The following is a 25,454-nucleotide window of genomic DNA, read 5'->3' on the forward strand; positions in this document are numbered from 1 at the left end:
AGCACCCCTTACCATAGAGACTCCTTTGTCGGGGGACACTCCTTCCCCACCCTCGGCCTCTGCAGCTCTGGAGGCCTGGGCCCGCTCTGGCACATGAGGTGGACACGGGGCCCAGGCTGAACCATCCGTGTGAACGCAAGACCTGGGCAACTGTGACGGCTGGAACTAGAGCCGCAGAGGAAGGCAGTTGAGACTGGATGCTGGGACTTCGGGTTGTGCCCCGGGAAGCAGTCCATCTCCCCCTGCCCGTGTGAACCAGGAAGCTCCCGGTGCTGGAAGAGAAACCCAGGCCGGGTGAGGGCAGTCTCAGGGGCAAGCCCAAGACCCCAGGCTGTGCCACAGGCCAGCAGGTGGAGAGGATGGAAGCTTGGGGCCGTGCTCTGAGGTCCTGTGTCAGCTGAGAGAATGAAAGAAAAAGACCACCGACGGGCCTCCCTGCAAACTGGCCATGGTGGCACCGAGCCGGACCCAGCAGCCCCGATCCCACATCTCTGATCTACGGAGAACAAACTGAGGCCTGTGAGGCTGGGACAGGTGCCCAGGGGGCAGTTGGAAGTGGGGCAGGCACCTGAGCCAGACCTCCTGGCCGAAGGCCCCCTGTGAGCGTGCCAGGAGCGTGCAGGGCAATGTGAGCTCCGCAGGAAGGGGGGAGCCGGTCCCTCCTGTGTGCCCGCTGCACCCCCGGCCCAGCCAGCCCTCCTGGGCCCTCCTTACTGTCAGGCTCCTACACAGGGATCTTTACAGCAGCTTTACCCATAAATACCAAGACTGGGAAGCAAGAGGATATCCTTCAGTAGGAAAATGGATAAATAAACTCAGTACCCCCAGACAGGGGAGTATCATTCAGCATTGGAAAGAAATGAGCCATCAAGCCATGGAAAGACCCGGAAGAAGTCCATCTGAAAAGGCTACACACTGTGTGATTCCAGCATTCTGGAAGAGGCGAAACTATGGAGACAGTAAAGGGAATGAACACAGCACAGAGGATATTCAGGGCAGTGAAACTACTCTGCATGACACTGAAATGGTACAGGTCATCATATGTGTGTCCAAACCCACAGCACGGGCACCAAGAGTGAATCACAACGTAAACATGGACTCTGGGTGATGCTGATGTGTCAGTGTAGGTTTATCAGTTGTAACAGATGAATCTCACCCATGCAAGGTGTTAACAGGAGAAGTAAAGTGGGTGGCAGGGGGAGAGGGAGTATTTGGGAACTCTGTACTTTCTGCACAATTTTTCTGTCAACCTAAAACCACCGTAAGAAACGAAGTCTATTAATTTGACAACAAAATGCCACGGTTGTCTTAATCCTCTTTTGGCATTTCTTTGTGTAACATACCGGGAGCCCCACAGAGCAGAAGGGGCTGCATCTCCACCAGGCACGGCCCTTCCTGTCTGCAGAGCCGGGAGCACGCACTCCAGGAAGCCAGACTGGAGCAGCCCTGCTGGGACCTGGCCTTTTGAGGCCCCACCTTCCACTTCCTCTATCACTACCCCTCCGCGAACTTTCGTTTCACATTGCGGTTAGCCTTTTTGGTAACTTAATGAGATACTTTTAACCTATTAAAACAATACGTGGGGCTTCCCTGGTGGCGCAGTGGTTGAGAATCCACCTGCCAATGCAGGGGACACGGGTTCGAGCCCTGGTCCAGGAAGATCCCACATGCCGCGGAGCAACTAAGCCCGTGTGCCACAACTACTGACCCTGCAAGCCTAGAGCCCGTGCTCCACAAGATAAGCCACCGCAATGAGAAGCCCGCGCACCGCAATGAAGAGTAGCCCCTGCTCGCCACAACTAGAGAAAGCCCGCGCACAGCAACGAAGACCCGATGCAGCCAAAAAAAATAAAAATAAATAAATAAATTTATAAATAAAATACACTTAGAAACAGATAAATAAAAAACAACACGTAGGGGCTTCCCTGGTGGCGCAGTGGTTGAGAGTCCGCCTGCCGATGCAGGGGACACGGGTTCGTGCCCCAGTCCGGGAAGATCCCACATGCCGTGGAGCGGCTGGGCCCGTGAGCCATGGCTGCTGAGCCTGTACGTCCGGAGCCTGTGCTCCCCGACGGGAGAGGCCACAGCAGTGACAGGCCCGCGTACCGAGAAAAAAAAAAAAAAAAAAAAAAAACACGTAGTGTAAAAAATGGAAACCTTACCACTCAACAAAAGAGAAACCATCCGATTCAAAAACGGGCAAAGGACATGAATGGATATTTCCCCAAAAATGATCTAGAAATTGCTGACAAACACATGAAAATATACTTGAGGTCACTAACTGTCGGGGGCGTGCACATCCAAACCACAGCCTGTCACATCCACCCAGAGGTGGGGCGGGGGACCCTCCTGCGCCGCGGGTGGGGACGGAAGTGACGCGGCTGCTGTCAAGGTCTGGCACCCGGTGAACCCCTGGAGGACTGAGCTCCCAGCCTTGCCCCGAACCTGACCTCCAAACTCCGGCTGCTGCTGCAGGACATGGTGGGGCGGGGCGTGTAGTCCGAGAAAGGAGGCGGCGGGAGAAGGGTAGGCCGTGACCAAACCATCGGTAACAGCAGCCCAACAACTCCAGAGGTTTATTTCCTTAAATTGATGTTACACAACTTAACGCAAGGGGTGGGGGCGGGGGGGCGGGTGACAAGAACGTCTTGTAAGGTAGACCAAGGGCGGAGAGCTGTGCTGTGGAGGTCAGGCTGGGCGGGCGGCGCTCACCCCGCACCCCGGAGGTGGCCCGCGGACAGAGCCCGAGGGGCCCCTCCCGCGGCGCCGGCCCCCCAGAGGCCCTGGTTCCAGCCAACCGTAAAGCAATAAATACGGACAACTTCTGCGCAGGAGGAGAAGCTCAAGTCACTGGTGCGGAGACAGAAACGAGCCCCAGGGCTGCTCTTCTTCTTCTGCGTCCAAGCACAGAGGCAAGATTTCAAGTATCGCAAGAGAAAAACACGTGGGGTCTTCGCCTGGGCCTGTGGTGAAACCTCAGCGCCGGGGGTGCTGGACTGAGGCGGCTCCCTCTGCATCCTTGAGGACACGTTCGAGAGGGCCTCGGCGGAGCTGGGCAGACCAGAAAAGGGACCCCCCCGAGCCTGGAAGGTGGCCTCCCTGCCGACCCCCCACGGCAGCCAGGACCGGGCGAGGGGACAGAGGGCTTGACGTCACAACTCGCTGTGAGAGCCGGACAGGGAGGTTCACGCACAAAACGGTCCTCGGCCGCCCGCCGTCCTCAGGCAGGGGGCAGGGGCAGGGGCAGGGGTAGGGGCAGGGCCGCCCTACAGGCAGGAGGGCGGACGGCCACGCGCAGGCCACACGCGCCCAGCGCCACCGGCCCCCCGGGTCTCAGCATCGTGGCCGAGGCTGCCCCGACCCTGCCCCCGTCCTTTCAGAACAAAACGTCAACTCATACGAGTTTTCTTCTTTTAAAAAAAAAGAAAAAGAGCTGCAGAAGATAAGACACGTCTTAGGAGTAAAGTGTGAAAGACGGCAACAACGTCTGTGCTGCGTTTTGGAAGCTCGGTGCTTCGTACTGTCCGTCCCTAAAAGAACATTTAAATAAGACGGCTGTGTCGCCCCGCGAGCAACCCGGGCGGCAGGCACAGCACACGCGCTCGCGGAGCTGTCTGCACACGGATATGTGATTACGGGTGTGTACACGCGCCTGGTGGTGCAACAGCCGGGACCGAGCGGCAGCCCCGGGTCCAGTCCGCCTGCATAAAGTGCTGGGTGATTCACAAAGCTGGGTGGTGGTCTCGGGGAAGGGAGGAGAGGGAGCCAGGAGGACACACCTTTTGCTGGTGGATCCGCTGGGCAGGCCTGGCGGCTTTGGCTTGAGTGGGCATCACGGTCTCAGGGCCTCTGCTTGTCCTCAGCGAGACAGCCCTGGGGTCTGGGTGGGGTTGGGGGGGGGACGCCCACATATCCCCACCTGCCATCGAGGCAGCCGGGAGAGAAGTTCTGATTGCCGGCTGGGCAGGGAGTTCTGCCCGTCAGCCAGGCCAGGGGACTGGCCTACGTTGAGGTGCTGTGCGGGGCCCTCCAGCGCCCTGAAGTCCACGGGCACGGAGCCCAGGAGACAGAGAGGCCTGGCTCCGGACGCTGGATGGGGAGCCATGGTCCTTTCCGCAGCACCAGCGAGTGGTGTCACGGCCGCGGGTTTGTCCCTCCGAGTCCGGCCAACACGCTGCTCCCCATCCCATGGATCGGCAGCGAAGGTCCAAGCCCCTTGGGCGCCGTGGGCCGGGCTTCGAGGAGGTCAGGCACAGATGCCCGTCAGCAGGGCTGAGAGTCTCCGCTCGATGCACAGCTTGCCTGGAGGGAGGGAGGGGGGGGCGGGCACCATGGTGAGCGGGCACCGGCTGCCCCCTCCCGCCCCCGCACCCAGGGGCCCGGCGGGCACTGACACTTGGCGATGTTCTCCACGTCTGCCTGGTCCGAGAGGATCTGCTGCAGCCCCTCCATGAGCAGCAGGGCCTTGTGGTAGCGCTGGACACAGTCCTCCCGGCGGTGGAACATCTCGTCCAGGGCGGCCGACTGCACCTGCCGGGTGAGGGCGGAGGCTGGGCCCAGCTGCCCTCCACAGAGACGGGGGACCCAGGGCTGACGGCCGCACGAGCCACGGTGCAGCACGCTGTGGGCGCCGCCGGGTCACGCCCAGTCTCGACAGAGGCTTGCTCGCCGCAGGCAGCCAGGGTTACAGGGCAGGCGACCGGCCACCCGCACCGGGCAGAGCACGCCCTCGGTCCCAGTCATGTCGGTGATGGTCACCCCTGGGGGAGGAGGAGCTCGGGAACGAGGAGGCCGACTGTTCCCGAACGTCTGTTCGGGGTGCGTTTTTACTGCACGAGTGAATTTTCTCAAAAACAAGCATTGCCTGAAAAGCAGCGCTTTGGGGGCACAAGGACCCCAAAGCAACAGACACAGAGCACTGAGCACGGCCCCTCCAAGCCCCTCCTGCCTTCACGCCAAACCTCCCAGCTGGGCTGCCTGCGTTGCTTTCCTCTAGAGAAGGAGGAACCAACTCATCTGCTAAGAGCCTTGAAAACCAGGTTCCCCGCTTTCCAGGTAAGGAACCTGAGTTTCAGGGAGGTACAGGCAGGCCTGGGCCGTGGAGCCTCACAGCGAGGCGGAAGCCCAGGTGAGCTCCCGGCTCCCCACCAGGGCTGGAGGGGCCTGGGTGACATGTGCTGGCTGCGGGGACAGCGTAGTGTAACTTCCCACCCCGGGAGTGATGCCCCCTGAAATCCGGCGGAGCTGTGGCCGTCAACCCGCCCCTGCCCGCTCCTCAGCCCGCTCTCCCCGCCCTGCCCCACATGGGGCCCCGCCCGTCATACCGTCTGCACCGCGTGGCTGAAGATGAGCTTCTCGGCGGTGACGCTCTGGATGCGGTCTAGGAGCCGCTGCTTGTCCAGGAAGAAGCGCTGCAGCCGCAGGCTCAGGCCTTGGCAGGACACCACGCTCGTCTTGTACAGCTCGTTCAGCTTCCGCACCACTGTGGGAGGAGCCCCGGCAGCTCGGGCCGGCCCCCAGGAAGGAAACCCACGCGACCGGCGGGCAGAAGCCCCTCGCTCCGTCCCCGGGGCACCGTCCGGCCCCACCTCCTCGGCACTCTGCCCCAGCAACGCACGCTGCGCCTTCCCGACCCCAGACCCGTGGGGGCCCTGCCGCAGGGCCTTTGCACCTGCCCCCCCCCCAACTATCCCTCCCCGGGCTGGGCCTGCACCAGGTAACCTCCTCAGGAAGGCCTCCCTCGTCACCTCTTCCTCGCTGACCTTCTCCCAGAGACAGTTATCCCTCCCTTCCCGACTCCCCTGCCCCGATTCAGGGTCTCGTGCCCCGAACGCCGCTGGCACGGCCGCCGCCACCGGCCAAGGCCGCCCTCACCCTGTTTCACGGTGGATGACAGGCAGAGCTTGCCGGCCCGGATCTGGTCGATGGCGGTCTGCAGGCCCGAGGAGAGGAGCTCGGCTGCCTTCAGGTACAGCACCAGCTGCTCCGCGAAGCTGCAGGGCGGCCAGGACGCGTCAGGGGTGGGGCCCGCACCCCCGCCGCCTCCCCGCGGGGCCCCGCTGGGCACACCCACCCCCACTCGCGGCTCAGCAGGCTGATCTGGTCGGCCACCACGCTCTCCTGCGGCTGGTGCTCGGGCCCCCCGGCCGCCTCGCTGGCGCCGCCCTTCAGGGCCGCGATCTCCAGGACGTGCTGGACAAAGACGAGCGTGAAGCGTAGGCTGTGCAGGACCTCCGTGTGCTCTTGCTGGGGAGACGGGGCGACTGAGGGGTGCACCTCGGCACCCGCGACCAGCCCTGCCCGGACGCCACGCTGGGCCAGGCGCCTGCCCCCGCCCAGCCCTCACCTCCATGAGGGTCTCCTCGGGCAGGTCGGGGGCCTCGAAGGTCACGGCCCCCTCCAGGTTGGCGGCAACGGGGTCGGCAAAGCTGCAGCAGTGGCCGGGGGCGGGTACCTCGAGGGGGGCCTCGCCGTAGGCCCCGGGCGCCAGGTGACGGGCGGAGGAGGAGCCTGCCGAGCCGAGGGGGCTGGAGGGGCCCCCTGTGGGGAGAGGGCCGGCCACCCTCCCCATCAGGCCTCCGCTGCTCTGTGACAGAGCCCGGTCCCCACCCGCTCCACTCCTGCCCCTCTGCGAGCAGGCGCCCCAGCGGAGGCCTCACCCCTCCCGGGCCCCCGCCCACTGCAGGGACGCCCCGGAGTCCAGGGCCAGGGCTGCAGGGGGCTGTCTGTGGGAGCCGTGCCCCCGAGCCTCCAAGGAGGACCCTCCCAGGGCTTCGTGTGAGGGTAGCGCCCGGCTCAGCTCCTGACTCTACAGCGAGGGCCCCTCCCGCCTCCTAACGGACGGCACGGGCTGCTGATCCGCTGTAGCCGCGAGGCCAGCGACGGTCCTCACCTGAGAACACGGTGGCACGGGGGCCCTGGGGCGGCGTGGTCCCACCTGGGGGCGAGCCCACCGTGAACACCACGGGGGAAGGGCTGCTGGTGCCCCCGGCGCGGGCTCCCGGGTGCAGGTTCCCTCCGAAGCCAGCAGACGGCGCTGGAGAGCAAGAGGCGGGGCTCAGGGTCTTTCCGCCGCGGGGGGGGGGGGGGCCCACTTCCCAGAACGCTCCCCGGCGGCCCCCCGCGCACCGGTCTCCATGGGCTTTTCCTGCAGGCTGTCCACGCTGCCTGAGTCAGGGACCTGCGTCCCAAAGGCAGCCTTAAGGAGCAGATCCGTGAGGCGGCCGGCGCTTAGGGACCTGCAGGGTGAAGGGTGGTGAACACGTGCCGTGCACCACCCAGGGGATCCAGAGACCCAGGCACCAGGCCACCCGCTGCCCAGGGCCAGCCCCCCGGCCCCCCCAGGCAGGGTCTGGGGGCCCCGAAGCCTGGTCAGCATGCCCAGCCTGTCCCGACTGTGCCGGCCACCCGGTCCTCCCACCCACCCCGGGCAGTTACTGTCACCCATTGAACAGACGCACAAACTGAGGCTCAGAAGGGGTTGAAGAGGGAGTGAAGTGCCCGCAGACAGCAGGCAGGGCTGGGTCTCTCCTCCCGCAGGCCACGTCGGGGGAGTCCCCACCCACTCACCTGCCAAAGGGGCCCTTGGTGTCCTCGGTGGGCCGCAGGCCGGGGCCCAGCTGCTGCCCCTGGAAGGGCCCCGCCTCGGAGAGGTCGGGCAGCGTCCGGTTCCGAGGCGGCGTCATCACCACGCCCTGCCGGGCCAGGAGAGTCAGCAAGTTCTGGGAGCTGGGGGTCTTGGTGAAGTCGAATGCGGGCACGGCCTAGGAGGGGCAGGTGAAGTGCTGAGAACGACCCGCCACGGTGACATTCACATCTCAACGGGGTCAGCAGCGCTGGCCTGAGTCTGCAGGGCCCCACGCCGCAAAACCCCAAACTTCCACGACCCAGGTCTTCACAGCAAAGGTGTGAAGGCTGACTCCACCCTGTGCTGGAGGACAGTGATACACGCAGACGCTCGCGTCCGACACAGGCCACGCACGTGTGCACCTATGCCCTCACAGAGACACCACGAGGTAGCTGCAGGTTCTGGCCCCGTTTCACAGACAGGAAGACTGAGGCAAGGGATGAACTAAGTAATGTGCCCATGGTGGCAGCCTGGGTCCTCTGGGGCTCTAGATGCTGGGCCAGGGTCGGGACGCTTCCGGTCAAGGGCCAGAGAGCAGATGTTTTGGCTTTGGAAGCCAGTCTTCGTCACGGGGACGTGGCCACCCCACACGTGAACGGGGAGACACGGATCCAGCCACCAGCCAGCGCAAGAGGTCTCAGCACAGAGGGCAGGTGCAGCTGTGCTGGAGCACACCAGCCCTGCCTCTGGCTTCCGGGACCCCTCAGGTCCTGTGGGAATCCCACCAGGCAGAAAGCCCGGTGGCCCGCGCACATACAGAGCTACTCCCCACCCACCCCCCTGGAGGCCCGCGGCCCCGTTACCTTGGTCGGGGAGCCCAGAATAGGGGGCAGGGGGTTCCGCTGCAGGAAGTCGGGCAGCTTGGGCGAGCCGCGCAGGGGCCGGCAGGACTGCAGCCCGTGGGAGGGCTGTGGGGGGCTGGCTTGCGGGTGGCCGAACGCCAAACCCAGCGGGTCCGTGGGGGGCTTGGGCAGCTTGGGACGGACCACACGCAGGTCAGACAGGTTCGGGGCACTATGCAGGCGGCAGCCCAGCCCGGCGCTGTGGGGAGAGTGCTCAGGTGCCGAGGAGCCTAGGGCGGGACAGGACGGGCCCAATCACAGCCGTCCAAGGACTGCCTGGCTGGCCCCACCCACACGACCAACCAGGACACTGTATGGAGACCCCCACGCCTACTCAGGATTCCCTTTACCCTCGTGGCCACCTGTGCCGCACTGCACCTAGGCTCCACTGCGCACCTGAGGAAACAGGCACAGAGGAGCTGAGACACCTGTGCGAGGTCACACAGCATGGCAGGGTCGGGGTGGGATCTGAGCCCCACAGTGGGCCTCCGTACGCTGAAGGCTTAAGCTTGTTAAAATAGTCTCACGGAGTTTCCTGCCTTCTTTTAACGCGTAAGAAATGATGCTCGTGAACCAGGAAAACGGCCATATCCCAAGCAGCGACAGGCCAGCCCAGGGAGGTCAGCCCAGCTCCTCCGCCCCTCCCCAGCTCCACCTGCACACCCACGGGGCCGGAGCTGCACCTACCTGGACGAGGGGACCTGCCACCCCGCATCTCGGCTGCTTGGGGGGAGGGCGCCCCGCTCCAGCCCGGCCGCTCGGGGATGGTTCCGACTTGGGGGCAAGAGGGGTTGCCGAGGTCAATGTGGGACAGAGAGTGAGTCCCTCCCCCACCCCCCGCGTGGAGACTCCCCGTCCCAGCGCCGAGGCTGGGTCCACCAGCGGCGCGCAGGCTCACCCTGGGGAGACGGCGTGTAGGGCCGGCCCCCACCCAGGGAGAACTTCCTGGACAGGGCGGCTCCGTGCTCGGCGTGAGACGGGGGTGACAGGCTGGCCCGTGCAAAGCCCAGCGGGCTGGTGCTGCCTGACCTGCGGATGGCAGAGGACCTGCGGACGCAAGCAGGCACAGGGTGTGAGGCCCCTAGCCACGCCCAGCCAGGGCCACCAGCATGCCACGTGTCTGTCCCCCTCCGTCCAAATAACGGGCCTCACCAGCAGCCACAACCCGGTGGGAGCTGCGAGTCCCCACCAGGGCAGCCCCCGACCCACGGGGGCTTCTGTGAATTACAAAAAAAGGTGCCCTCTCCTCTTCCGAAACTTAGAAAAATCAACGTCGGTTTTGTGGACACAAGACACTTCACTGACGTCTACCAGAAAGCAGTCACGGTACAGCCTGAGTGCCAGTGTGGCCACAGAGCGGTGGCGCTGACAGTCACACAGCGTGCAGTCTGCACAACCGTGCGTGCGAGATGGCCCTGCACCATCCAAGTGGGCTGCGTGGGGTTCTCATGACAGTCCTCTGGGACGTGCCTGGCCACTGGGGGGCCCCGTGCACTCACCGTGCCGTCTGGTACTGGGTGGGTGACTGCAGGTTCTGCTCGATGCGCTGGTAGTTCTGCACCTGAGTGGGCACTGGGATGGGGACCGAGGCCCCGCACCTGCTGCTGGAGAATGCCCCGGCCCGGCTGTGCGGCGGGAGAGGCTGGGGTCACCGCGGATGGGGCGCTGGGCTGAACCCCAGGTCCTAACATCCTGGGGCAGAGGCCACTCCGGGCCACCTGCTTGTCTCTGCACACGGCCAGCACTGCTTCCCTGGTGCCCCATGCCCCCCACTCTCTGCACCCACGTGGCTTCTGGTTGGGACCAGCCAGTGCGGGGGTGGACAGAGGACAGCGGGGCTGGGCCAGCTCCTGCTGGCACTGGGAGTCCCTGCCCGCTTCGCCCCACAAGCTCAGGGAGAGGGGGAGGGAGCGACGACACTGGTCTCTGGTGGTTCCGGTAACCACCCCTGGGCCCCAAGGCCCCCCTGCATCCCTTCCACCACAATCCCTTCCTTCCGCTGGACCACCCACAGGGACCTGGCACCCTGCCGGGCCTGAATGAAGGCAGGGCCTCTGGACATGACCGCTTCCTGCAGGATCCAACTGGGGCTGGGGCACTGTGATGCCGACTGCGCCCTGGGCCCCGCTTACCCTGAGGGGCTGAGGGAGCTGCTGCAGGGCGGGGAAGGAGACGGGGTCCGGCCGCGGCTCTCCAGGCCAGCAGAGGCCGCCAGCGAGCTCCTGGCGGGGACAGGGCGGACGGCAGGGCCTCACATTCAGGCCAAAGGAGCGCAGACCCTGGCCCCTCCTTGGGACTCCGTCCTGCACTGGGCACAGCAGACTAGGCCCTTCCCAAACTGCCTGACCCAGGCAGGTCAGGGGACAGCCTGAGAGCAGGCGTCGCCCTCCCCGCAGAGCCGGCGGGGCTCGGGCTGGGGACTTACCCGCTGCACATCAGGCTGTCCGATGGCGGCTTGGCACCGACCGCCTCGGCCACCAGGTCACCTGTGGATGGGACACGGGCGAGGCTGGGCCCAGGCGCCTCTTCCCGGGCGGGCCCGGGCCACAGCGAGCCCAGCACTCTCCCGTCCCCGCTTCTGTCGCTCACGCTGACAACCCCCTTTGCCTGTCAGGACCTCACGGCGCTCGAAGGAGACCCCGGTACCCTCCCCACACGCCAGCCTTCAGCGAACCCCAGGCTGGGTGTCCACACCTCCCAATCTGGGCCTCACCCCTCCTCCAGGACCGCTGGGTCCCCACCTTCCCACTGCCCTCCTTGCGCTGCCGGCGGCTGGGTGCGGGGCCTCTCCTCCCCTGCGGAGCCAAGCCCACAGGCTCAAGGTGGCCCGTCGGACACCTGGGCCCGCTCCCTCCCAGCCCCGTCCCGGGAGTCTCAGGGTGGCCAAGGCCGTGAGAGAAGTGCCAGCATCCGGGGTCGCGAGGGGAACTGAGGACCCGAGAACAGAGCTCTGCGGGGTTGGGTGGGGGGCTGCAGCTCAGCAAACACAGCGAGGGCAGCAGCTCCCCCTCGGAGCAGGCGCCCTGGATGCTCCGCAGCGGGCAGGACTCAGCTCTGACTCTTTGGCCAGGCTGATCTGGGGTAGAAGCTTCCAGAAGACCCTTCTTAGGGGCTCCGTCTGGCACGTCTGCAGTGATCCCCCTGCCCACCCCTGCCTGGTGGCCCCCTGACCTGGAAACTGGGCCGGGACCATGACGAAGTCGTCAGTGTCACAGGACGAGTCCTTGCTGCTGCCCGAGTCCCGGGAGCCCTGCAGGAAGCCGGCGGCCTCGGCTGGGGAGGTCAGGGTCTTCTGGAGCTGCTGTTGCACCTCCCCCAGGGACTGGGGTTAAGAGGGGAGGCCGCTGAGACCCGGCCCCAGGGCCTGGGTGAAGGGGGCGGTGGGGCAAGGCAGAGGCTCTGCACGTTCTCCTCCCCCAGGCCACTCCTTCTCCGGTGACCTCCCCCACAGGAGCGGTCACCTCACGGAGCCCCCTGCTGCCCAGCACAAGGAACCGCTTGGCCCCCAAAGGCTCCAGAGACCCCGTGTCAAGCGACCCCCTCCGCCCCCCGTGGCCCTGCACTGCGCTCGGGAGGTGGGGCATCTGGAAGGTCCGCCTTCGGGCGTGAGAGAGCCGCGCTGTTCGCCACCAGCCTGGCCCCGGCCCCCGCCTGGCAGGACGGACAGACAGACGGACGGCCCAAGGGAGGTTCAAGCCCCAGGGCCCCCGCCCCCGAGCACAACCTCGGCAGAGCTCACCCCAGCCCTGTGCTGGGGACGCAGGCTGCGGGGCGGGTGGGCTCCCAGGACACGGGGCCCCCGCCCGTGGCCACCCGCGCGCCTGTGCACACGCATGCGCGGAGCTGACACGGTGCTGAAGAGACCGACGGGACACAGGGACCCTGAAACAGGCCCCCACCCGCTTCTAACTCCGCCACAGTCACGAGCAGAACGTGTCTGAGTCTGGTGTGATGGGACCAGTCGACACAGCAGACATAAAGGCGCGAGCTGGGGCGGGGCCCGACGAGGTTCCTGCGGACGCCCGCACGCCCCGAAGGCGAGAGGAGCCTGCCGCCCGCCGCCTGCGCGACTCACCGGTGGGGAGGCCGGGCGCGAGGCGGAGCTGCTGCTGGAGCTGCTGCCGGACCCCGAGCTTGGGTACGAGGGCACGGGCACGGGCGGGGCTGGCAGGGGCACAGGTCAGCACCCGTCAGCACGGGATGCTTCCCATCCGGCCCTGCACGCTCCCACCCTGCCCATGTCAACCCCACGCCGAGCACAGCTGCCGGCTCGGGGCCCGCCCCGCCCCGGAGGAACCCAGGGGCCGGGAGGGGACCTGGGCGAGGGCCGCCCTCCCCTCTCCAATCCCACGGCACCAAGTCAGCTGAGCGCGAGCCCACCCCCTGGCCTCGGGGGCCCCTGGGGACCACAGGCTGGGGGAGGGCTGAGGAGCTGGTAGCCCCCAACCTCCCAGGGTGGGGCTGGCAGCCCACAGGGAGAAGGGGGGGGCACGGGAGTGCCGAGACCCTCAGGGGACTCACACTTCTTCACGGTGGCACTGGCGTCAAGGAAGGGGTGATGGAAAAACTCATCTGCAGGAGGAGGGACGGGCCTGGGCTCAGGAGGGTCCGACGCCAGGGCTCCCAGGGTCGAGGCCAGGCCCCGCCGTGCCCTGGGGCCCGAGCTCCAGCTGGCTCTGGGCCCGGTCTCCGCTGCCTCACGCCAGGAACGGGGGGAGGCAGAGCCCCAGCGGGCGGCTCCTGAACACAGCTGGCGTCCCCAGCGCGGCCCAGGCCCGGGTCCACCCCCCCTGCCCACGGTTTTCCCAGCACTGCTGCCCATTGCAAAACCGGGGATTTTACCATCTCCGCTGCTGGGAAAGGAGCTGCGGGCCCCGGGAAACCCACTCACTGGCGCCACAGGGCTCCTGGGAGCGGGGTGTGCAGGACGTGGGGGGCAGGGGTGCAAGCCAGAGGGCCCTGACCCCCCAGGCCTGTCGGGCGAGGGGGTGGGCCGGCCAGGTGGTGCTCACCGAAGTCCATGCGGTCTCTGTGGTTGCGCTGAAGCAGAGCCAGGAGCAGCTGTCTCAGCGGGGCCGAGGTCTCCCGGGGGATGCTGGGGGCACAGGGCACGACGTTGACAGGGCAGCCTGCCCGGGGGTGGGGGGGCGGGGTGTCTGTGTCTGGCGGGAGGGGCACTCACGGGGGGACCAGCGTCTTGTTCTTCTCGTAGAAGAGGCGGAGGTCCTGGGGGCTGCTGGCCTGGAAGTGGGGGCCAGGGGGCCAGGTGTGAGCATCCCCGCTGCTCTCGGCCACCAGCCGCCCAGAGCCTCTGTCTCCCGAGAGGCCCCTGGTCCAGCACTGCCAGCCTGTCTGTCCAAACACTGAGCGCCCTCGCCTGCTTCCAAGGAAGGGGCCCCCCTCCCCCCAGCCAGGCTGTGGAACCACGGGGACCACACAGGGGGGCCAGGGAGGCCCAGAGCAAGGATGCTGACTGGGCCCCCTTCCCACCTGGTGTGGGTGCATCCTGGGTATCTGGTGTGACCGGTCATGTGCTTCTTGAAATTAAAATGTGGCCCGTGCACCCCACCCCAGCAAAGGGCCCCAGAACAAGCTCGCCCCCCAAGTGGGCCCCGCCCACACGCCTGTTCATGTGTCACACGCTCAGCACTGCTGTGTGCCAGGCACTGTTCAAGGCACGGGGGGTACAGCCAAGAGCAAGACAGCCCCTGCCTTCCCAAGGCCAACATGCCAGCGGGGGACAGCCCTCCGCTAGTCACTTGCTCACATGCAGGAAATGGCAGGCAGGGAGGTGCGGGGGTAGGGGGGATGGGGGCAGCCTAGGTCACCGGGCAGGCAGAGGGCGCTTTGGGGCAAGCTGGCGACAGTGGAGAGCTGCCGGGTCGGTCCACGAGGCCACTACGGGACACGAGGGCCTGCGGCACGGGCTCAGAGCCCTGGACCCTTTGGGGTCCAGCACACAGCAGGCCACTGCCTTCCAAATGCAGGGTGTACCCCAGAGCTTGGGGTCCTGGTACCGATTTGGTGGGTCACGCCAGCCCTGGAATGGGCAGGAGGGAGGCCATGAAACTTGGTTCAGACATACACATGGACACACACAGGTACGCCCCAGAGGCAGTGGAGACTCCGGCCTCGGCCCTGAGCAGGACGTGGCCCTGAAGTGACTGCATGGCGGGGAGCTGGGCGGCCACGTCACTCCAGTGAGGGCAGGCCGCAGGGCTGTGGCGGCCGACAACGGCGGGGCTGGAGAGCTGAGCGCGCCCACACCCTCTGCCGGGGGGCCCTCACCTGGAAGGGCGCCTTCCCTGTCAGGCACTGGTACACGATGGTGCCGATGCTCCACAGATCCGCCTTCCCGTCGTAGTGCTGGGACATGATGACCTCCGGGGCCTGCGGGGGTACAGTGCGGTCGGCGCTACGGCGAGAATGGACGCTGAGCGTGCGCTGAGCAAAGTCTGGTTCCAGCCAGGCGCCAGCCAATCATAACAGACACCAGCCGAATGCCACAGACGTGGCGGGAAACGGTACAGCCGTACCGGTTGCCACCCAAGTGAGGCCACAGGATGGGGTTCCACTCTGGACACGGGAGGGAACCCCACCGCGGACGCCCCTTCCAACAGGACAGGGCAGCAGGGACTGGGGTGGCCCACCTACCATGTACATGGGGGAGCCGCAGAGCGTGGCCGCCATCATGTTGCTCTGCAGGTACCGGGCAAAGCCGAAGTCGGCTGCAGGCGAGGAGAGGCGTGAGAGGGGTGGCCGCGGCCCCCGGACCTCCGCCGGTCTCCCGGGGCCCCGGCCGCCGCCTCACCGATCTTGACCCGGATGTTGCTGGGGGTGGCACGGCGCCCGCCAGGGTTGGACAGCAGGAGGTTCTGGGGCTTCAGGTCCCGGTGGATGATGCCCTTGCTGTGCAGGAGCCGCATGGCGCCCGCGATCTGCTGCAGGAAGAGCCGGATGGTGTCCTCGCTCAGCGTCCGCATGGCTGAGGGGAGACGGGCTCCGTGGGGCGCAGCTCGCCCGGGCGCCCCGAGCCAGGGGCCTCCTGCCCCACACAGCTCCCGCGCCCCTCCCTGCGGTCTCCAGGCCTGTCGGCCACGCCGTCTGACTCTGAGCTGGCCCGGTGTCCCCTCCCCGCCTGCGAGGCCCGCACTGCTGCCCAGCACACCCCGCCCCTTCTCAGCTGAGGGCCGCTTCTCAGCAGCTTCCTCTACCCGCTGCTCACAGCGTGCACCATGGCCAGCGGCTGTGCGATGAGCCCCAGGCCTGGCCTCAGCGGTAGTCCCCCACCTGCGCCAGGGCCCTGCGGAGGCCCGCCCCCTGTGGAGAGCTGGCCCCCGCCGGGGCCCAGGACAGGCCTGGCTCCCACAGAGCAGCCGACCAGCGACCGGGACCCTGCCGGGCACCGCATCCACAGTGGGCTGCATGGGGCCCTGCTCAAGAGTGACCCTTGCAGACCAGGTCTGCCCTGTGAGGCCACCCCTCGTGGTTCTGATACAGCATGTGTCCCCAGTGGGGCTCCACTCCCCCTTCCATCTTTCCCAGCAGGCGCCAGGGGGATGCGAGGATCCGCCATCACCAGCAGGCCCAGGAAAGCTCGTTCACGCCAGGCCACCTCTCAGAATGGGCCAGGGTGAGCCTCGGCGGGCAGCCCATCCCGCCGCACGTGTCCACTCACTGTGCAGGTAGTCGGCCAGATCGCCGCCGTTACAGTACTGCAAGAGACCGGCCACACGCCTTGGTCAGCGGCCAGGGCAGGCCCTCCAGCCCTGCCCAGGTCTCCCACCACCCTACCCCTGGACGCCTGCTCCCTGGGCACTTGGTGCCCTGTCTCCAGCCCAGGGCAGACGCCCCCCGCAATCCGTGCTTGAGGAGGCCAATGGGGGGTGCTCACCGCCCCTCCAGCACCTGCTGTGGCCGCTGGTGAGGTGGCCCTAAGCCCACGGACATGAAAACAACTTCTAACCCCAAGTTGACAAGGGGCCTGAGAGCCAAGAGGGCCCAGCCTCCCCGTCCTCACAGCTGGCCTCCAGGACTCACCTCCATGACCAGGTAGACGGAATTGGCCATTTCCTGCAGGACACAGAAGAGGCAGTGAGAGGTGGAGGGCAGCACGCCCTGTCCGCCAGTCTGGCAGCCGTCTGGGAAGCCTGGCTTGGCCCCAGTGTGACCTGGGCACCCGGCACCTGCAGCTGCCCTCAACACACCACCTGGGCTCAGGCAGGAGAGGCCAGTGAGCGTGGATACTGGCTGGCCTGGCAGCCCTGGGGCCTGTCATGCCAGGGCTTAGCCAGTTGGTTAGTGACCAGGAGATGAGGATGTCTGAGCCAAGTGGGCTTGAGTGACCGGAGAAGCAGCCAATCAGACCACTCCATTTGTCAAGTCTGGGGAAGGGGCTGAGGACGCAGGAGAGGTGTCAGGGGTGGAGCAAGGACCCCACTTCCCAGGGCGAGCCCTCAGCAACCCAGGTCTCCATCAAGGTCAGGGTCAGCCCTGGCCCGGAGGTTTTGACAGGGCTCAGCTTGCTCTTCTATGAGTGGTGAGTCCTGGCCAAGGAGAAGCACTTAGTGGGGGACTCAGGCCCCCAAGAAGGGACACAGCGAGGGTGTGAGGGCCTTGACTCTCAGGCCACGGAAACTGCTCCTGGCTCCGGAATCAAAGATGCCAACAGCATTATAGGCTGGCGCCGCCAGCCCACTGCCGGCCAGCTTCCGGCTCAGCCCTTGGCCACCCATGGCCTCGGGGTGCCACCAGCATCCACAGCTCGGTCCACGCCAGCAGGACTGAGGAGCCCGTTGCTCAGGCCAGCGCACAGACGCCTTCCTGCATTCACGGCCCCGGCGTCCGTCTAGGAGGGGCCCCTGAGATCCCTAGGTCACGGATGAGCAAACTGAGGCTGGCGAAGCCAAGTCAACCAGGCAGGTGGGGTCCTAACCGCTCTGCTCTCCTGCAGACAGTCCCCTCCCCTCTTCCCCAGGCGGGGTCTTCCCTAACTGAGGGGCCCTGCCAGCCAGGAGCAAGTCCCCAAGCCCCTTCAGCACCAGTACACTGCTGGGCCTTGGGGACCAGGAACAGCCCCTCCCCGCCGCCCAGCAGAATGCACCGAGTCCCCATTCCCCACCAGCACGCTGCTCACGGGCAGCTCCAGCTTCTAACCCCCAAGGGGCAAGGGGGCAAGTGCATGAGCTGGCCCTGGAGCTCTCAAGGCATGGGGGAGCCCCGAGGGAAGCCTGGGTGGGAGGAGGGAGGTGGCTGCAGGAGGGACATTTCTCAGCGGCCTTTGGTGGAGGGCACCCGAGGCCCAGACAGACTTGATCCCCAGCAGCGGGCCACCGCCTTCCACCCCTACTCAGGTCCCAGGGATGCCCCCGCCACCCCGACCTGGCAGGACAGAGGACCCCTGATCAGTCACCCTACCCCCAGGAGGTTGGGCCTGGGCTCAGACCCACACCAGTAGAACACAAAGCCACTGGATGACACCCCAGGTGTAAATGTCAGCCCCCTGAAACAAGAGAAGACCCCCACGGGACTGCCCTGGTGGCGCAGTGGTTGAGAATCCGCCTGCCAACGCAGGGGACACGGGTTCAAGCCCTGGTCCGGGAAGATCCCGCATGCCACGGAGTGGCTGAGCCCGTGCGCCACAACTACTGAAGCCTGCGCACCTAGAGCCCGTGCTCCGCAACAAGAGAAGCGACCGCAGAGAGAAGCCCGCGTGCAGCAATGAAGACCCAACGCAGCCAAAAATAAGTAAATAAAATAGATACATTTATATTCGAAACAAAAGAGAAGCCCCCATGCCTCCAGAGCTCCCCCAACAGAGGGGCTGTGGGTCCAGGACGGGGACGCCCCGGGGAGCAGGGCTGAGAGGTGGACACTGAAAGCTCCCGGGGCTGGCTGGGCCACGTGCCCCACCCTGCTCCCCAGGCCCTCACTCAGCCGCGTGTCCTGCAGGGATGCAGAAGCCTTCCCAACTGCCCAGCCGGGCTCCTCTGGGAGGGGGCGGGCTCCGCCCACCAAAGCAGGCCCCCCCCACCCCCGCCCAGGAGAGAGGTGGGAGCTGCCTCAGCCCAGCACGCAGGCCCCGCCCTCCCAGGCCAGCTGCAGAGAGAGATAATGCAGGGAGAAAGTCCCCGGTCACACCGCGCCCGCGACTGCGACTGCGACTGGGACCGACCCCGGCGGGGTGGGCCCAGGGCAACGGGGACAGAGGGGGACCAGGAGGAGGGAGGTCCCAACGGAGGGAGGCTCTGAGAGCCGGGTGCAGAGCCGGAGGCTCCCGGGCAGAGGGGCCAGAGATGAGGACCCAGAACTAACCCAGGAGATAGAACAGCCACTCCCCGTGACACCCAGGCCACCCGTTCCCTCACCTGCCGTCACCCTGACCACAGCCACCTCTGGGGACACGCTGAACAGGCTCCCGAATTCGCCCGCCAGGGAGCAGCCTTGTCTTGAGTGGCCCAGAGGTGTCACATTGCCAGAGGGGCAGCGCAGGGCGGGGCCCAGGCACCCCCAGCTCTTGGCTGTCCTCCCGACAGGCCCCCTGCTCCCCAGGAAAGCCTCCGATCACCCACCGAACCAGGACGGACAGAGGCCGGATGACAAGGACAGGAGACAGATGCAGCATCCACGCCCCCCGAGGGTCCCCGGGGAGTCACCCAGGGCTGGCAGAACGGTGGCTGGACGGGACGAGGGGCCTGCCCGCGGGGAGGTGAGCCCCGCGCAGCCTGGAGCCCAGGACCTCCTGCCCCACAAAGGAGGTGCCCGTGCGTCAGTGATAGCATACTGCCTTTCGTGCCCAGGAACCCATGGGACCCCCGCACGGGACCCCCGAGCCCAGTCCAGCTGGGGCCGCTTCCAAACGCCGGGCCAGACACCCTCCCTCCCGCGGGGCCACCCCACGGGGCCCGCCGCCCACTGGCTCGGGGCTCCTAGCCCTCCCCACCGCCTGACAACCCGGCCCCCCGAGACCTCCCTGAAGCCTTCCTGGCGCCCCCGGGCCTCGGCGAGCCCTCAGTGAGCAAAGACCAGGGGCTCCGGGGCCGCTCTCCTCCCCGACCACTGTCCCTTCACCCCATGGGCCACCAGCAGAGACCGAGGGTGTCGCCCGCAGGCCCTACTGTGCGCGGAGCCCAGAGGGTCAGGGCCTGAGGGGGACAGCACAGCAGGACTGGGCCGGGGGAGTCGTGCCCGCCTCCCCTCACCACGTGGGATTTGGGCCCGCGGAGGCCCGGCCTCGGGGTCCCCCACTGCCCTGGCTTCAGAGGCCCCTTCCCCACCCGTGGCATCAGCTTGTTAGGCTCTAACCCCACGGTCCGGCACGAGCCTCAGCCACGCCTGCAGCGCCCCCAGTGCGGCGGTCTCCAGGACAGCTGCGTGCCCAGGCCCCCCTGAGGAAGCCGGCTCTCCAGGCTCCCCGGGGCGGGGGAGGTCAGTGCGGCCTCGGTGGCACAGCTGGTCTGCCCCTGGCAGCCTGCTGCCCACCCAAGACCCGGAAGGGTCACGCCTCAGCCTTCCTCCTCCTGAGCTATATTTGGTCTCCACGAGCTCCCCCAGGCGGGGGGACCAAGGGGACTGCAGACAGCAGGCCGCCTCCTTCGGGGTCGGGTCCAGACTCGGCCTGGACACTCGAAAGGACCAAGACTGCTTCCTGGGGCTGCGGCGACCGCTGAACCAGAGGGCTCCCCTCCTGGGGGAGGCGGATGAGGGAGCTTCTGGCTGCACTCTTGGCCCCAGGAGTCTGTCATGTTCTTAATGCAAAACCACCAACACGGCCGAGGCGCCGGCCCACCAGGCCCCCGGGCCTACAGGGAGCACAGCGGGGTCACCCCCAGCCCACCAGTCCCCCCGGTGCAACCTGGGACCGGGCAGGTCCCATCGACGTCCCAGCCGACTTAAGGGGAGGAAACGGGCACAGAGAGGTCCTGTGATTCTGCCTGTCATCCAGCTGGCGCGGGAGGGGCAGGGCCGGGCGCCAGAGTCCCGGCCACTCCACTGTGCGTGTGGCCCCCAAGGAAGGGGGCAGTGAACCCTGACCTGCACACCTCGAGAGGACAGGCGAAGCCCTGAAGGCGGGATGAAGCGGCGCCCTCTCCGTCTCTCAGTGGCGCGCCCACAGGCCCTGGGGACTGGGCTGGCCCGGGTGTCGGGGCCAGGTGTCCCAAGCTGCCTGGCACGGGCGCCCAGGCACGCAGGAGGCCGCCCTGCCTCCACAGGGCGCTAAGGTGCTTTGCTTAAGAGGATCCCAGCTCCCGGGCTCGGCCGAGCCCACTCTGTCTGGTGATCCTGGGCTGGGCCTGGTGGGCAGGTGGGCAGGTGGGCAGGCGGGCACTGACCTAGTTAACCCCTTGGAGTGGGCCGTCTTGGCTCCAGAAGGAGGCAAAAGCCACAGCCAGGGCCGGAGCACAGCAGTCCATGGGAGCCGCGGCACTCCCCGCCCCCAGGCTGGGCTCTCCGGGACAGCGCCGAGACAGGAAGGGATGCCCAGCCCCACCCTGAGGAGGAAGCCCACCCTTCCTCAGGGAGCCTCCTTCAGCTTCCATTGTGTGCCTGTGGCTGCCGGGGGGTGGGGAGCCGGGGGGAGGCCAGCTGCCCTCTCCAGCCCCCTTCCTCCCACACACCGGGCCTGCCCCTGACTCGGGAGAAGCAGGGGACGCTTCCAGAATGGAAAACACAGAATCCACACGTCCCTGCCCGGGACCCACCAAGCCCGCCTGGGTCATGGTGCCCACCACCGAGAGCCAGCGTTCTAGAAAAAGCAAGGCCAAAGGTTGGCACTGTCCTGAATGACCCCACAGCGAGGCAGACCTCTCCCCTTGACTGAGGTGTCCACCCACCCAAAGTCACTAGGGGTGGCTCTGTCAGCCAGGCTGGGAAGTGAGTCACCCAGCTGTGGGAAGCAGCTGGATGGCGTGCTGGTCTCAGGGAGGCCCTCGTCCCAGGGTGCACGCTGGGCAGAGCTGTCCCCTGACCCCTGTGATGACCACTCTCCCCAGAAAGAGCACACCCAACCACGGCCCAGCAGGGGAGGGCAAGACCCAGAGCCAGCCGTCTGCCCCTCAAGGAGAGGCAAGGCCAGGGGCTCCCGCTGCCTGCCCACACGTCTGCGGGCCACAGAGCACAGCACCGCCCCAGAGGCCTCCCCCACGCACCCACCGTGGCCTGACAACAGTCACTATGCCGTCTGGCCACGAAACAAAACCACCTCAACAGACAAGAAGCCACCTGAGGAGGAAGATTTGCAACCTATCACAGAAGGGCTGTCATTAATATATGAAGAGTTTCCACCAACCAATATTTATATAGCGCTTACTAACTAACAAGTACAGATCTAAACACTCAACATACATAGACTCAAGCTGTCATCACAACCACCCTATGACATAGATGTACTGTTATCATCTCCCATTTTCTGGGCAACACTGAGGCACCAGGAGGCTGAGTAACCTGCCCAAGGCCACACAGGTAAGTAAATGGGCGAGTTGGGCTCAGAAAGGCAGTAGGGCGCAGGGCCCATGCCGTTAGCCACTTAACCACAGTGCCGTCCAACCTCAGTAATCACAAGACCCACAGGAGCACATCCCTGGGTAGGAGGCATTCCTGGTGTTCACGTGCACACAGAGAGATGCTGAGCCTCCCCCCAGAGTGAAAAACAGAACCGTAAGAGATGTCATTTTCCACCTCTCAGGCAGGCCAAGATGAAAGCCTGATAACCGACCTCCTGGCGAGGCTGTGGGGAGACAGCCCCTCCCGCCAGCAGCGCTGCCGTGTGCACGGCCCGTCCTCTGTGGACCGCGATCTGGCAACTGTTCCAAACTAAAATACGCATCCTCTTATTTCTAGGAATCCACCCTGCAGACACACAGTCACGGCAAAGGTGAATCCAGGAGAGTCACCACCACACTGCTGACATGTCAGAATCCCAGAATAACCTCTCGTCCCACCAGTGGGGGGCTGGTGAGGTCAACTGTGGAATACAGGGCCCCGGAACACCACACAGCTGCAAAGACCACCACAGCCACGGTCGCAGCAACGCCAGCAGGTACAGTGCTTCCTAGGACCGGTGTCAACCAAACAACTCCAGACCCTCTGTTTTACAGAGAAAGACATGGGCGCACAGACAGATTAAGACACTCGTTCCGGGACACACAGCTCGTTTAAGTGGCAGAGCCAGGACTGGAACTAGGTCACCTAACTTCAGAGTCTGGACTCTGAACCTTGCAGAAAGAATGGGGGACAATTTTCTTGGGAGGAGGGGTGTCACTTCTCACATATGGATTGAGTGAACGTGGAGTGACCCAGACCTTCTCAAAGACACACTGAAGTGAAAGATGCCGCAGCAGAGCTGTGGACGGTGCGGCAGCAAGGAGGTACGTGAGCATGTGTCACTGTCCCCAGCAAGACCCTCTGGGGGAGATGGGGCTCATGGGCACAGGGATGGTAGAGTCACCTTTTTCCACGTCCCTTTTGCACTGTTTCTTCATTTTTTTTTTTAAGCCAAATCATTAACTGTTTTTAAAAGCCATAATTTCCTGGGTCCCACGTGTGTCTCAGACAAGTGTCTAAGGACTTGGGGAGCCACCCCACACCCCAAAGGCTGAGAGCACAGAGCCCCGGCAGTGGGGGGGGGGCCTGCAAGGGAGAGGCTGGCTGGCCTCTAAGCACTTCCTCTGCACAAGGGAAGCCACAGCACTGCCAGCCCTGGAGGAAGTGGCACTGCCCACAACCAGGTGTGAGGCCCAGCCAGGATGGGAAGGAGGGTGCGCACAGGCGGGGGCAGGGGACAGGGAAGGGTGGGAGAGGAGGAGGGGGAAGGGGGCTGCCCTCTTGGCCCCAGAACACAGCTTCCAGGCACTCCCCCTGTCGCTGTCACATTGGACCTGGGCCCTCCCCAAGTCACCTCTCGTCATGCCACAGCCCCCAAGGCCGCAGCCCAGCTCTGAAGGGGGAGGGAGAGGACAGGGAAGGAGGGAGGAGGCCACCAAAACACAGACAGCCAGGCTGGGAACTTCCCCTCAGCCAGGGGCTGGTCCCGTGGCCTCAGTAAACAGGTTTCAAAACCATTAGTCAGCACTTTGGCCCTCAGATCTGTTGCCTCAGGTTCCTGGTCCCCAAACTGGGTCTCCAGGGTCCCAGACCTGGGCCGAGGCTGGGCTCCCCACCGCCAGGCCTGGGGGCCCGGGGTCACTGGGGGAAACAGGCCGCGGTCTTCTGGGCCAGCTAGGCCTGAGATGGCCTCATCAGCTGGGCACCCGCCTCCCTCCTGCCCGGGTGGCTGGCCCCAACTGCCAGCAAGAAGGAATCTCCCTGAGCCCCGCCCCTCCCCCAGTCTGACACAGGGAGACGGTGGCCAATGCCGGGCCGCTGGGATAATGTCAACAAACAATCCGCTGGCCCAGACAGGTGGTCCAGGCCGGCAGGGCTGCCCTGAGCCTGCGCTGGGGACAGGACTCAGCGTCGCAGCCACTGAGCCAGACCCTCCCCGAGGGCCACGCTGTAGCCAGACCTCCCTCAGTGGAGCAGCGCTGGCGCCCATGGCACTCAGGTGGCCGGGGAAGGTGGGAGCTTTCCCAACATGCCCAGAGGAAACCCAGGCCCAAGAACTGGGCTGAGGGTGGGGTCTCCAAGGTCCCCGCAGGCCTCCGACGCCCATCCACACAGGGGGGTGCCCAGCCCCTTCCCCCAGTACGAGATGCTAGCCTAGAACAGTCCACTCCTGGCCAGGGCCTCCAGCACTTGGCTGGACTGGGACTTAAGTCACCGGGGCCTGAGGCTGTACTGGGGCCAGTGGGGGCGGGGGCAGAGGGGAGCACACCCCCTCCCCACCAAGACGGCGGCCCGCAGCCTTACCTGGAAGTCATACAAAGCCACGATGTTTTCATGTTTCAATTCCTAGGACAGAAACCCAAGTCTCCCGTGAGTGAAGCGGACTCACCCATCACCCTCTCCCCTCCAGCCTCTGAGGCCAGCTCACCTTGAGGATCTTGATTTCCTTCCCCAGGAGCGTCTGGGACTTGGCGAGATTCTTCTTGTTAATGCACTTGACAGCGACCTCCAGGTCGTGTTTCTGAAAACCAAGCGCGGGTGTCCCTCAGGGGCGGGGAACCCGGGAACCCCTTGAAGGCCTTGCCCAAGCCAGGTAAGCGCCTAGCAGGTCCCTGGAGATGAGGGGGTCAGGCGTGCATGTGAGGGGAACGTGAGGTCCCGGGGCTGTGAGGTGAGACGAGGGGCGCCCGGCTGTGTTCATGTGGGGTCCCCGGCAGGATGAGGGGGCCTCTGGGGTGTGGAGGTGGGGATAGGGGTGGCCGGCGGTGGGGATGAGGGGGGGTCCCTGGAGCGGGGGATGCGGAGAGGGACCCCGGGGCGGGGGGGCCGCCCTCGCCGGCGCTCTGTCCGGGCCGGCCGGCCCCTCACCTCGCGGTGGCGCCCCTTGAAGACCACGGCGAAGGCGCCATGCCCAATCAGGTCCTTGCGCGAGAACTCGAACTTGCCCACGGTCTCCAGGCCGCCGCGGCCGGACTCCATGGCGCGGGCCGGGCCAGGCAGGCCGGGGCTCAGGCGACGGCACGGGCCGGGGGTGGTGGGCAGGGGGAGCGCCCCATCGGGCAGCCCGGGCTGCGGACGCGATCCGACTCCAACCCAGTCTTGACCTGGGCTCCGACCCTAGCTCAGGATCCGGCTCGGGCTCCGGCCGGGAGACAAAAGAGCCGCGGCCGCCGGGCCCGTGAGCCTGAGACGCCGGCGCAAGCGCACAGAGTGCCGGGCGGGGCGGAGCCTGGGGGCTAGCCTGGCTGGGGCGGGGCGGGGCCTGCCGGGCGGCCGCGCTCAGTGGGTGGTGGCGCTGGCGGCGGGGCGGGGCCTGTTGGGGCGGGACCAGATGGTTGGGGCGGGGTCAGTAGCAGGCCCGCCTCCTTGGGAATGACAGGGGAGCTGCAAGCCTGGGCATGAGCCAGGGGTCGCCCTCCAACCAGTTCTCCTGCTGCAGTCTT

General features: G+C 66.0%; 1 protein-coding gene across 2 annotated transcripts; it reads right to left on the reverse strand.

The window, feature by feature from the left end:
- Nucleotides 1-4,116: 4,116 nt before the first annotated feature.
- Nucleotides 4,117-25,204, reverse strand: ULK1 (unc-51 like autophagy activating kinase 1). Of its 2 annotated transcripts, none has more exons than XM_082641206.1 (28): nucleotides 24,880-25,204; nucleotides 24,440-24,532; nucleotides 24,316-24,357; nucleotides 16,510-16,542; nucleotides 16,148-16,184; nucleotides 15,281-15,454; nucleotides 15,124-15,197; nucleotides 14,758-14,859; nucleotides 13,652-13,710; nucleotides 13,482-13,564; nucleotides 12,991-13,041; nucleotides 12,545-12,633; nucleotides 11,641-11,791; nucleotides 10,895-10,955; nucleotides 10,602-10,691; nucleotides 9,969-10,094; nucleotides 9,368-9,516; nucleotides 9,157-9,243; nucleotides 8,431-8,699; nucleotides 7,570-7,763; nucleotides 7,129-7,238; nucleotides 6,893-7,036; nucleotides 6,347-6,540; nucleotides 6,074-6,246; nucleotides 5,875-5,993; nucleotides 5,325-5,482; nucleotides 4,395-4,530; nucleotides 4,117-4,302 (listed from the first exon to the last, which is right to left on the reverse strand). In XM_082641206.1, the coding sequence occupies exons 1-28, from the start codon at nucleotides 24,988-24,990 to the stop codon at nucleotides 4,247-4,249; spliced, it is 3,165 nt and encodes a 1,054-aa protein (XP_082497332.1). In that variant the 5' UTR covers nucleotides 24,991-25,204; the 3' UTR covers nucleotides 4,117-4,246. The 2 variants fall into 2 exon arrangements, with proteins under 2 accessions (XP_082497332.1, XP_082497333.1); XM_082641207.1 differs by having other exon boundaries at nucleotides 15,281-15,410; nucleotides 24,880-24,902.
- Nucleotides 25,205-25,454: the final 250 nt, after the last annotated feature.

This window comes from Mesoplodon mirus (genome assembly GCF_964341445.2).
Source record: "Mesoplodon mirus genome assembly, chromosome: 13".
Classification (NCBI taxonomy): Eukaryota; Metazoa; Chordata; class Mammalia; order Artiodactyla; family Ziphiidae; genus Mesoplodon; species Mesoplodon mirus.

Bases quoted from the DNA above. Each gene is read 5' to 3' on its own strand.
- ULK1 (XM_082641206.1), bottom strand. From the start codon at position 24,990: ATGGAGTCCGGCCGCGGCGGCCTGGAGACCGTGGGCAAGTTCGAGTTC. The intron at 15,198-15,280 runs GTGAGGCGGCGG...CCTCGCCTGCAG, and splicing joins CAACATCCGGGTCAAGATCG to CCGACTTCGGCTTTGCCCGG. The intron at 7,764-8,430 runs GTAACGGGGCCG...TGCCCCTCCTAG, and splicing joins TTCTGGGCTCCCCGACCAAG to GCCGTGCCCGCATTCGACTT.